Genomic DNA, 11,842 nt, shown 5'->3' with positions numbered 1-11,842 from the left:
AAATAAAGGCAATGATGTTTTTATTCATTTCTCAGTTCTTTTTTTTCTGACATTTAAAAAAGTTTCAGAGAGAGAGACAGAGAGAACAAGGCAGAGGCAGTAACAGAGGAATAGTTATTGTAATCGATCACACAACAGAGCAAGAAAATGACAAAACAGATTGTCATGGTGCTTTTTCATCACAGTTCATAGTCAGTCCATGAAGATTGTGTCTGTTCATCGTGCAGATGGGGAATGAAAAGCTGCCAACTATTGTTTAATATCACAATTCATGATATCACTCTTCATTGGAATTCTTTTTTTTTTTCCACAGATCTGATTCACATATTTGAGGTTTTTTTTTATCATATATTCCATGATTCCACAGCGTCCACAGGCTTCTTTCAGCAATCTGGCTATGACACCTTTCCAAAGGAACCTGCAAAAGAGAGAAAGATGAATACAAAAGTTCAGCATTTTGGGGAAATATGCTTATTGGTTTTCTGGCAGACAGTCAGATAAGAGGATCAATAAGCACTCTTGTGTCTGTCTGGAAGCAGCTAGCCTAGCTTTGTGCAAAAATAAAAAATATGCATCTACCAGCTACCCTAAAGTTCACTAATCAACATGTTGTCAAGAGCTGAAGTCGTAATGTTTCATCCAGACTAGCTTCTGTTCAACCAACTTCTGTAACTGTCATTCAGGATTTCTTTCTTCTGTCTTTCTGAATAAATTAAGCTCCTGAGGGTTATTTTCCATATTCTATTCTATTCTATTCTATTCTATTCTATTCTATTCTATTCTAAAGACCGTTAGAAAACATAAATAATGAATAAACAACAATATATTGTATGTTATCTAAACATATGACACAAACCATGACATGTTGAGAAAGGCTCTGTTCCAAGGCTGGTATGATCTTTCAATTTTTAATTTGGATTTTTGCAGTTTTACAGGGGGTTATATGTCAGGAGAATTTTTGACTCTGAGCAGTTACTAGGCAACCAGCAGAGACCCCAGGAAGTTCCTGGTCCCAGCCAAGAAATAGTCCCAGAAATAACCACCCATAAAACAAAGTTAAACAAAGAAAGTTCAAACATCTTAATTAGTGAGCTTGAATGATGGTAGTGTTTTTTTCAGATGAGCTGTTTCCCCTGTTTCCAGTCTGAAGCTCCATGTTTACCATACAGACATGAGACTGGTATCAATCTTCACATTTAACTCTTGGCCAGAAGGTGAATAAGTATATTTCACAAAATGTTGAAGGATTATTCTCTAGGCAATGTTTGCAAATGGAGAGGTAAAAACTAAAAACACACACACCCTCACCTCTGCTGAGCAGCTGCAGGTTGCGTCCCTCCTCCTGCACCTGAAGCTGCAGCACCTGTTGCAGCAGCTCCTGTCGAAGTGTCTCTTGCACTAATCCCATCCTCTCCAGCTTCTCCCCATTGAGACGCAGCAGTGCACGGCCTGTGAGGTGAAAGCAGAGGGATCAAAAATCCTGTTTCACCTTTGAATTGCAATTCTTGAATCATCATGTGTTCTGGTTATCTTAGCGTTGGGACCTGTGATGGCGTGGTGGGAGAACGCCTCCACGTAGGTCAGGTAGTTGTGTGGACAGTGTTTCTTCAGCCATTTACAAACATCTTGTTGTGACCAGAGCACGACGGGGCGGATCAGGCTGGGCTGTGTCGGGCTGGTGTGATATATCCCATAGCTGTCGCTTGAACGGTACTGCAGCCAGACAGACATACGGATAAATACAGAGAAGACTGATATGCATTACAGAACTAGTTTGACTTTTTGAGAAATGTAATTATTCGCATTCTTGCCAGGAGTTCGATTATAAGACGGATACCACTACTATGCCTGAGCCTTAACCTGACCTTGGCAGGAACTGTGGCATTAAAAATCCCTCATCTATATATGATCAGATCAATAAACACATGGTTTTTCTTCAGTGTACGTTATGTGCGATCTCTGCAAACACTGCTGCTGAGTTACAAGTCTTCTATGAAGCTCGTACGGTGACAATTCAGTATCAAATACTTCCAGACAAACAGGCTAAGTTACAGAAATATGAACAAATATGGGCCTGCTGTACATGAGAAACTGACAAGATACATGAGAAAGAACAGGTTTCAAACGCATTAAAGCATGCAGAGATGATCATGACTATATGTGCACACAGATCAAACACTGAGTAAAGGAAGATTAGCGAACATGCAGCAGCAGCAGCAGCAGCAGCTCCTACAACCGCACAGACAGAGGAGCTGCAGGCCAGTGTGATCTGGAGATGCAGCTCTTTAATCTTAAAGATGTGCAGGATGTAAAATTGTGGAAGGACTAATCAAACTGGGCCTTTGATCAGTCAATCAGCTTTAAAAATTCAGCAGGTTCAGCGTTTCTCCAACTCAGAATTTCTCAGATGTGAGAAAGAGGTGCCTCAAAAAAAGAAGAAAAAAAAAAAAGGGCTGGCTTACATTTAAGAGAGAGTGAAGATTTGTGCTAGAAGTCTGCCTAATACATATGAGTCTGCTGATAACTCTATCTGCTGCAGAGTGACATGTTACCGTTTAATCAATGCAGAAAACGCTCCAGCTAAGAAAGATATTCGTTCTTAAAATATGGTTTTTATATGTATATTTCTAATGCAGCTTAGAGTCTCTTCTCAGGCTACTTTTTTAAATTCTGTGCATTATATATTATAATAAGTTGTATTTAATGCTAATTGTGTTCATAATCTATTAAATATCTTTATATCTAAAACTCATTTCCCTGATAAAAAGAAATGCCAGATTGATGTATGTATATTCTTATGTGGCTTACAATCTAACATGTTTATTATCAGATCCTCTGCTACGAATAATTCCTACAAATGATCCATCTGACAAAGACCCATTCAGAGTGACAGAGTGTTGGTTCCTTTACAAGTTGAATCAACTGTATTTTTCTTTTTTGTGTCCTGGCTGTCCTTCAATCCACCATGGTCGTACAGTTTTTGCTTTTTATCTTTAGACTTCCTGCTCGAAACCTGAAGAGCACAAGATCTCCTTTCATTTTACTTTCATCCCAGTGACACACTCCCTTTGTTTGTTGTGAACACAGTATTTATCACTTCACACCCTCACTTTTGTAGCACTTAGTGTTATAACTTGACTGGTGATAGGTTCACTCCTAATATCTTGCACTGTGGCCATTAGTGGGTCTTTGTGTAGATACATGTATTCTGAATTATAACACAAAGGACTGCCGCCTCTCATACCGTGTAGTAGCAAATCCAAGTCATTTTAATGTAGTTGTAATGTTGCTGACATGTTTAATATGGATATAAAGATTTTCCTAAATTCATCAATAATAGATTGTTTTCAACACGTCAAAGAGGCTGTGTTCAGAGTGCAATACTGTCACCAACATCCCATATATTTCTCCACTTCTACAAAGGCCGCAAATAATTATTTTCATTATTACTTAGCCTCACAACTATTTTGTAAATTAAGTTATTAATTGTTTGGCTGCTACAATGTCAGAAAAATCAAAAATCAAAAAAGTAGTTGCAAATCTTTTTTCAATCTTGTTTAGTGTCTACAGTGGCATTTGGGGGATAAATGATGGGGATAGAAAAATGACAGAGGGATTATAATGAGTGTTTACTGTTTTTTTTCTCATGTACAATGTGGAAGAGAGGAGACTGGACGAGTGGATAAGAGTAAAACGTGTAGAAAAAAAGAGTAAATACAACTAATTGAAGGAGAAAAGAACGCTGAACTGTGGAGTGAAAATACTTTACACATGTTCCAGTGCAGCACATTCTTCAAACACTGATTAAGTTTGTGTTCTTCAAGACAAAAATAAACCGACCACTACATTATGGGCATCCAAGAAGATTGAAGCGAACAAACAATGCAGTGTATACAACTCTGTTATCAGCCCAGTCCAGTTCTATGTTTGCAGCTTTAGCTTCAGCTCATAACCGCCTTTTAAAGAGCCTTTCATGGAGTGAAGACAAAGGCGTGGACTCTCTGACTTGTAACCAAGGGCTTTAAATGAGGCCAGTTTACAGCACAAATGGATTGTCTCCGTTGACGGCAATGACTGTGCGAGCACACAATGCTGTATCAGATAACAAAGTGAATATCAACTAAAAGATTTAATTTAAACAGAAACAGAATCTCCACTGGAAGTGGATGTGACAGCGCTTCACATAAAAAGATCTATAAAAGAAGGCGTCGCATAATGTTTATTAACCTGCAACAACAATCACAGGCTGCATACCATCAAATTAAATTCCATTTCTTTCTGCTCTCAGTCAACAAACACAGTGGTGCTGCAGCATACTGGAGTGTTGACGGACTTGTGCTATTTAAAGCTCTGGTAAAAGGATGTTGGAGGCCACAAACCCGCTGGGGGAGAAAGCAGCGTCCATTCTCTGCTAACAAAGTGCCCATCTGCAACAATGGATGGTGACTGGCTGCATTTTTCAGAGTACAAATCTTTTCTATCAGATTTTTCTGTACAGAAATCTGTCAGAAAAGTTAGTGAACGCCAGTGAGGATCGTTTGCATGTATACTCATGTTGATAAGACGACAAGGAAAGGATTTGTTTTAATGACTTCTTAAGTAGACATTAGATTTGTTTTGTATCTGCATGACTTGTGTGTAGAAATGCAGTGGGACTGATAATGAAAAGGAAACGTAACACTACCAATTTCTTGCTATTGTCGGGCATCTTTAATGATCTATTACAAATAATGGAACCAGTTTGGATTAATCAAAGTAAGGATTAATTCAAACCGAATTCATGTACTTGGTGATTCTGATGTTTAAATCCGAACTGAAATCTGAATTCCCCTCAGGTTTCGTGCATCGAAATGTAAATGACGATACTGTTGTGAATATTTTAGCATTTTTTTCCACATAATTTCAGAAAAAGTTCTTTTGCATGCACCTCCTCACTACTGTGTATGTGGTGCATTGCAATGTCTCCGCACAGATGTCCGCGGTGCACCGAGCCAAATGGGGGATTCATGAACTTTGACCTGATTTGCACTGAACTATGTACGCAGCCAACGGCTGCTGAACTCTTCTTGGTCTGAAAGATGGACCAATCAGCCGACTTGTGCGTCTGAATTTCCAGAACTGCACAATAACGAATTGGCCACATATCAAGACAACACAAAATAGATATTCATTTCAGACAAATATCAGAGTTCAGATACAACAACCAGGCTTGCTACAAGAACACTGCTTGAGTCTCTAAGAAACTAGTCATCTACTGTTAGCATTGTAGTTAAAGTGGCACCATTTAATACAGCCCCACCAGGGGTTTTGTAGTGGTAAATATTGTGCCAACCAACGCAAAGCATGGAGCGCAAGCCTTGTTTTTAAGGCTCAATGTGAAAATGCTTTTAGTGATTTAGTCTAGCTAGCATTAGCTGTCTCTCTTTGGGTCATGGGTCCAGTTGTGTTGATGGTAAATGTCTGACCAGACTATTAAAACTCACAGCAAATGGTCGCCCTGTAACCTCACCACTCTGTATGTTATCATAGGAGGTAATAAAATGAAAGATGGGACTAAGCATCAGATTACAACACTGGCTGCACCGCTGGTTAACTGCTAGTGTGGCTGTTAGAATATGAGTTATATTACAGTCTACTTTTACTGCCCGCCACACAGATCAATCAAATGACCAGTACCAACATTGTCAGTCGGTAATTACAGTTTTGACCCAGAATGCTGAAATCTCAGCTAAAATTGATTCTAATTCAGTTTGAGTTGAAGCAACACTGCTGTTACTTCTTGCACAGCACCATCATGCTTAATTACAAAAGAACAGTGCTCTCTACTAGGAAAAAAACATAGAAAACCTGGGGGGTTATCATACTACATCAGTCCAGGAACCAGGTGTGCTGATGAACATGTTGAGGTGATGCAGGTGTTCAGTACCTGCAGGGACTCTGTGCCCGGCTGCTGCAGCAGCTTCACTGTCCTGCCTCCCGCTGTTTTCTGTCCTCGCCCGTCATGCCAGGTTAGATTCCCACCTGTCCGTCTACTCAACTGGTGCTTGAAGTCCTCAGGCAGAGCCCTGTACTCCACAGCTGGCCTGCAGAAACTGAAACTGGATGCCGCTGGAGAGATGAAAGCATCAAGTTCAACGATTAAACAGCCAGGCCTAACTATAATCACTGATGATGTAAAAACAGCATGAAACTTATTTGCTCTGCAAAAACCTCCTTCCCTCTGCGTGACTTGAAAACAAAAGCTAGAGTTGAACCCAACCAGACACCCTGCCATTCTGGGATGATCTCATTATGAAGTATCTGCTCGTACCTGCTCTAACTAAACTGAGAAGGCATGAGGCAATGTTCAAAGTTATTTTAGCCTGGACAAGCTCCTGGGTGATTCCTGGAAGTCAGTGTTCAGGTGTAACTATTACTTTGTGCAGACCTTGTAGGTGAATGTTGGAGCTGTTAGACGAGCCACTTTCTCATCATTATGAAGAGGCCTGTAGGCAGAAATCCAAGCCCACTCAACAGCAGGTGGCTTCCCAACACCCAGTAATTAAAGAAAGTGTGCAACTACAGTAAACACACTGTTACTGGCACAGATTCTGGCAGAAAGCCATGGGTCATTACTGATTCATGTGCCAGATTGGAAGGATTTTCTTGCTGTGTTTGAAGCTCTGCAGATGTGTTTGTGTGTGCGTAACGTGCACGTTCAATATCTTAAATTGACTAAGAGAATTTGAAAAGAGGACAGAATGAGAGGCTGACACGGGGGACGAGGGTTTGAAGAGATGAAAGAGTGTCTTTTGGTTTTTCTAGCTTTGTGCCTTTTTTTTCTGTCATTCATCATCTCCCGCTGAGAGTGGAGCAAAGCCAAGTCCCGCAATCATCAAGGCAAACCAGCAGCATCGGATTATTATGAATAAAACTCTATATGCAATTTTTTGCGTCTTTGAGGTGTAACCTCACGACTGTGCACATGTGAACCCTCCTTTCAGTGTTATTACTCCCCCAGGCTGCTGCTGTAAACACAAATGTGCCTCTTTCAGAGATTGAATACGGTTAATTAAAACCACTTGTCAGACTGAGATTTTACCTCCTTTAGTTTTGCACGTCTATGGGAGGAAAAAGTCCTCATTAACTAAGACATATACTGCCAGCACTGCATAGGAAAACACTTTCATGAACCAAAATCTTACTAAATGTGCTCTGAAGAGCCTCCAGCAATATGCTTCACTTTATATACTGGTTCAATCTAAATTGTAGATTAAAGCTCATGTTGGTAGTGTTGGAGGATTTGTGCCACAAAAAGCAACAACCTTCACCTGGTTGAGATGCCAGATACTAAAATCTCTTTAAAGAAATTTACAGGACTGGTAAGGGGAAATTTGTGGATGAAGAGTAACTCTAAAAAACTGAGGACAACCGTCAGACCATCAAAGTGGTGATGCTGGCATCCTCCAGTGAGCTGTCCGTTTCAGCACCAGCTCACTGTCCACCAGCAGACCACCCTGCCTCCCCCTGCTGTTTCTTCAAAACACCGTAGTGCTCCTACAATGTCCAATGAGTTAAAAGTTGCCATACTGTTCCGTCATACTGTATCTTATTCCGGATGGTGTTGGGTAGATTGAATGACGTTGGCGGCGTTTTTAGCTGTTGATCTAATGTTTTTACCCCATGTTCATACTGAGATGACAGTACAGCAGGCGTATTGTAACCAGACGCGACCCCCAAAACACCTGGCAAACCGGTTTCGCAAGTATTGAGTGTATCTAACGAACTCATGGCTTCAGCTGAAGTTTGATCCTATTTCAAAGAAAACTTCCAAAGAATTTAACGAAATTTAAACAACAGAAAGCTGCCTACCGTCCACAGCCATGGTGTTTCTGTGCCGTAGTGGATCAAATCAAAGTCTGCCCATCATAGCCTCTGGTGACGGACACACAGGCTGCGGCGGGTCGTGCGCCCAACTCCCCTCCTCTCCGCGCTGTGTCTAGCGACAAAAGTTTGAGCGAGGTCTGTCAGGACGAAGCAGGCTCCACATCCTCGCAGAGGACCCGCTGGTCTGACGGGGGAAATGCCTTAAAACCAGCTCACGTCGCCCACGGTGTCGTTCGCTGCTGCTGCTGGTGTCTGTGTGCTGAAGTTGTTGACAGACAGACAGGAATGTCGCCGAGCAGCTGGATGACTGGTTCCGCTTGCTCGTACAGGCGCGAGAGTGCGTGCGTGCGCGCGTGCTGCGTGTATTTGTGTGTGGTTTCTATCTGTGTCGTGAGAATCAGACACGCGGCTTTTTCTCAAGAGCCTGCATGAGCGCAGTGAGCTCAAAGTGCAGCCCCGGGCCCTGTAATTAACTCAGCCAGTGGAGACTGAAAAAAAGCCGGATGAAAAGGCTTCTCATCACTGCTGCATCCAACATAAGGAATTCCCCTTTGCCTTTTCTTAAAGAAAGGGAGCTCTGTGCGCGCCTGTGGGCAATGGGCCCTCTCTGTGATGGACCCTCTATGTGGGGTTTGTCCAGAAGAGCTGCAGGACATCAGGGCAGATATCAGAGAGCACTGTTCCTGCTCCCACCTGCCCATAAAGCCACTTCATTGATCACATCTGCTGTTGGATAGCTGTGGATGAGGTGATCTTTGCCAAACACAACCACAACCAATCATAATCAAAAAAGCATTAACTGTTGTCACTTCATTCCCTTTCTTGTTTGCAAGTAACAACTTGCATTTATTTTTAGCTTTATTTAATTTTTATTGTTTTGATTTAATGTCATGTCTTCCACCATTGGGTTGTGCTTATAAGATCAGATATGGAGGGCTGAACATAAAAGATGAATACATTCACATACAGTCAACATACAGCCAAATTACATATTTTATTGATTTTTGAAGCCAAAAGAAGTAAATACAAACCCTGCAGTAAACAAACATTAAACATCAGCCTTTGTTTAAATGTTAATGCAGTTACTTTTATGTCATTAACTTAAAAAAAAAAAACATATGGTGCCCAAATTTTTGTTTTCTGAACAGCTGTGGGTCTTTTCAAAGTTAGTTCATGCACAAAAAAGCTCTCACATGTCCCAGAGTCCACTCTTTGGTTTAAGGTTTAAAAATGACTGAATTATTACACTTCAAGTGTTAAGGTATTACCTCTGCAACAATTCCAGAGTTGCTCCTAGTTCTGGTGGATAACTGATGTTGAGGCAGTAGTGTGTTGCAAACATCAGCACAAGGCCTTTGCCAAAATTGGGAACACTGACATCCCTGATGGTCTGGTTTATTACAATCATGAAGTGTCCAGCTGTCAGGGGAGACTTGCCTATGGTACACAACAGAGGAAAAAGTCACAATTAAAGTAAAAAGAACAGCATCATCATCAACTAACATCATGACCATCAAAAGCCATAGTCAACTACTGTAAAAATATTTCGTCATTAATTGGCTTACATGTTTGCACAATATCGAGAAACCACTCATATCCAAATTTGACCTTAACTTAATTTTCCACTCAATATGCTAAAATATACTTAATGGGATTAAACGTAATACTGTTTTGAAATGTTAAAATATTTGGTGCACATGGTTTATTTAGTTTATTTATTTTTACTGGTAGTCCCATGGCGAATTATGCAATCAGTGAACTCAACGATGCATGGTGTGCTTAGAAGCTGATCACCTTCAGATGGCAGACACATTTCATCAGCTGTCAGGAACAACTTGCCCTGCTCTTCACTGAAATTGTTCAAAAGCAGCGCAGGAAACCAGGGAAGATCAGGATCTAGATGCTTTGCTTTGATAGCTAAGGTTTCCCCCTCATCATGTTGTCAACTCTTCAACTTCTTGGTAAGAGAGTCATAACCACTACCTACAACTTTATCTTCAATAACATGACAGAGGATAGCTTCAAACAATCTTCCTGGCAATTTCACTAAGATGTTTCTTCCCTGGTCTAGGGCAGATGGTTCAATGGTCTCCCCTACAATCAGGTCAATCAGTTCATGTCTTTCACATCCTGTTGACTGCTCTTTGTTTTTGAGCTTCCTAGTAATCTCTGATGGCAAGTGCCAGTTGTTGTCCACTTGAGTGTGTCAATGAGAGGTTGGGAGTGCGCTTGAGCTTGATGTAGACAGCAGAGAGCTGGAATTGTCCGCACAGTATTCCCCTGTAGAGGGCACACGAAAGTATTTAGCAATACTGATTCAATACATTTTCACATTCACAATCGGCCCTAAACATAATTAAAACAGTATTTCTACAACACCAACAACATTGTTGACAGAGACTGGCTTGTTTTTTTTGTCTCTGTTTAAGCATCAGCTATACCAGATGTACTGTAGATCTTATCATGCAACCCATAAACCTCTATTAAACCTGGTCACAGAGCTCAGTTAAATGATTTATCATCTGGCTGGTTGATGCATACACATGGTGCACCAAGATGGTTTTTAGTAGGTGGAGAAGTAGTCTACTTTCTTAGTGATGTAGGGTAGTACACAAAAAAAAAAAGAGTTCATTCCATAACAACTCACCTAAGACCTCGAAGTTAATGACCTGTTCTGCCTTGAAGTGCCTTGAGATAACGTTGTGATTCGACGTTAGGAATAGAATTTACTGTCTTGGATTTTCTTGAAAAGAAACATCATGGAGGCTTCTGTTAAATCCATTCATGGGACCTGGCAAGACCCTATAGCTCTACTTCAAATACTGTTTTAGTTATCAATTTTGAAGTTTGGCCCTCGGAGCAAAATTTCATCATTTTTGTGAGTCTTTGCAAGCCTCACCAATCACTTATTTTGCACTGGACTATGATGAAATTTGTACTGAATATCCAAGAAACCCTAAGGATAATTTGCAAACATGTATTCATGTAAATAGTTGTTGCTTAATGGTTTTATTTCCTGAACGCACAATCTTTAATTTTCAAAAAATAATATTTCCCTTTTTTGCAACCAAAGTTTGATGCTTCGTAGTATTAGATTTTCACTTCTAGATGTTACTTGTTCCTGCATAAAAAAGAGTGCTACAGATCTTGGTAAATTTATTTTAATTTATTTTTTATTGGCAAAGTGCTAATATTGCATATATATATATATATATATATATATATATATATATATATATAAGTAACATAAAGATGTTATGTTACTCCATTTTTGAAAATACCCTTCTTTTTTTCCTTTACTATACCCTGGCTGTAATATTACATTTAGTGATTTTATTCGAAATGTTGTACTAAGGTTTTCTGTCAGGTGCCAGGCCACAGCTAGCTGCAGGCTGTAAACGCCCCCCTAATACCATGAATGTGTGCCAATTCATTTTGAAAGAGCAACAGCCAATGGGGAAACGCCAACATATGGCCAATGGTGTAGCTTCATGACTCAATAACGTGGCATTCTGCTGACCAATGGTGTAACCCGATCACTCAACTCTATCACTGACTCACTCTGTCAGTCAGTCACAGACATTCACGTTTATAGGGCTGACCCCGCTGTTGCAGTCCAGCCTAAAATAAGAAATTGTTGAATTATTTATGTCAGGCTCATGGGATGAGTGTTTGTGTCACATAAACATAAAGTTTTTATGTCATTTTAACAGTCCTGAACATTTGTATGGACTTAATAGTAAAATTTTTTGTCATGGATGTACTGGGGTTTACAATGGTGGTCTACGGTGGCCTATAAATACATAAAAAAGGCCCAAAAATGAGGGCAAACTGAACTTGTTTATCCACGGCTACAAGCCTTACTAGAGCTTCAGGGAATAGCCGAGGGATTGCCCCTGAAGGATCTGGACTAAAATAAATGTTGTGGTTCTCATCTGTATTTTATAAATATTTCATATTTTTATATCAGGCTGCT

At 40.3% G+C, this 11,842-nt stretch overlaps 1 protein-coding gene across 2 annotated transcripts; it reads right to left on the bottom strand.

The window, feature by feature from the left end:
- Window positions 1-3: 3 nt before the first annotated feature.
- samd10a (sterile alpha motif domain containing 10a) lies at window positions 4-8,159 on the bottom strand. 2 transcript variants are annotated; one of them, XM_023405076.2, is made up of 5 exons: window positions 7,852-8,159; window positions 5,927-6,108; window positions 1,545-1,713; window positions 1,303-1,449; window positions 4-418 (listed from the first exon to the last, which is right to left on the bottom strand). In XM_023405076.2, exons 1-5 carry the CDS (start codon window positions 7,862-7,864, stop codon window positions 396-398), a joined length of 534 nt encoding a protein of 177 aa, XP_023260844.1. In that variant the 5' UTR covers window positions 7,865-8,159; the 3' UTR covers window positions 4-395. The 2 variants fall into 2 exon arrangements, with proteins under 2 accessions (XP_023260844.1, XP_023260845.1); XM_023405077.2 differs by having other exon boundaries at window positions 1,309-1,449; window positions 7,852-8,156.
- Window positions 8,160-11,842: the final 3,683 nt, after the last annotated feature.

The sequence above is a fragment of the Seriola lalandi genome, unplaced genomic scaffold, assembly GCF_002814215.2.
Source record: "Seriola lalandi dorsalis isolate HSWRI2012SDOR001 ecotype SW California unplaced genomic scaffold, Sedor1 jcf7180002054262, whole genome shotgun sequence".
Classification (NCBI taxonomy): Eukaryota; Metazoa; Chordata; class Actinopteri; order Carangiformes; family Carangidae; genus Seriola; species Seriola lalandi.
Note: the sequence above shows the minus strand (reverse complement) of the source record. Positions and strands in the feature narration are given on the sequence as shown.

Coding starts and splice junctions, on each gene's coding strand:
- samd10a (XM_023405076.2), bottom strand. Junction 1,714..5,926: donor CGGGCACAGAGTCCCTGCAG/GTACTGAACACC, acceptor GTCTGGCTGCAG/TACCGTTCAAGCGACAGCTA. Junction 419..1,302: donor GCTGCTCAGCAGAGGTGAGG/GTGTGTGTGTTT, acceptor TCTCTTTTGCAG/GTTCCTTTGGAAAGGTGTCA.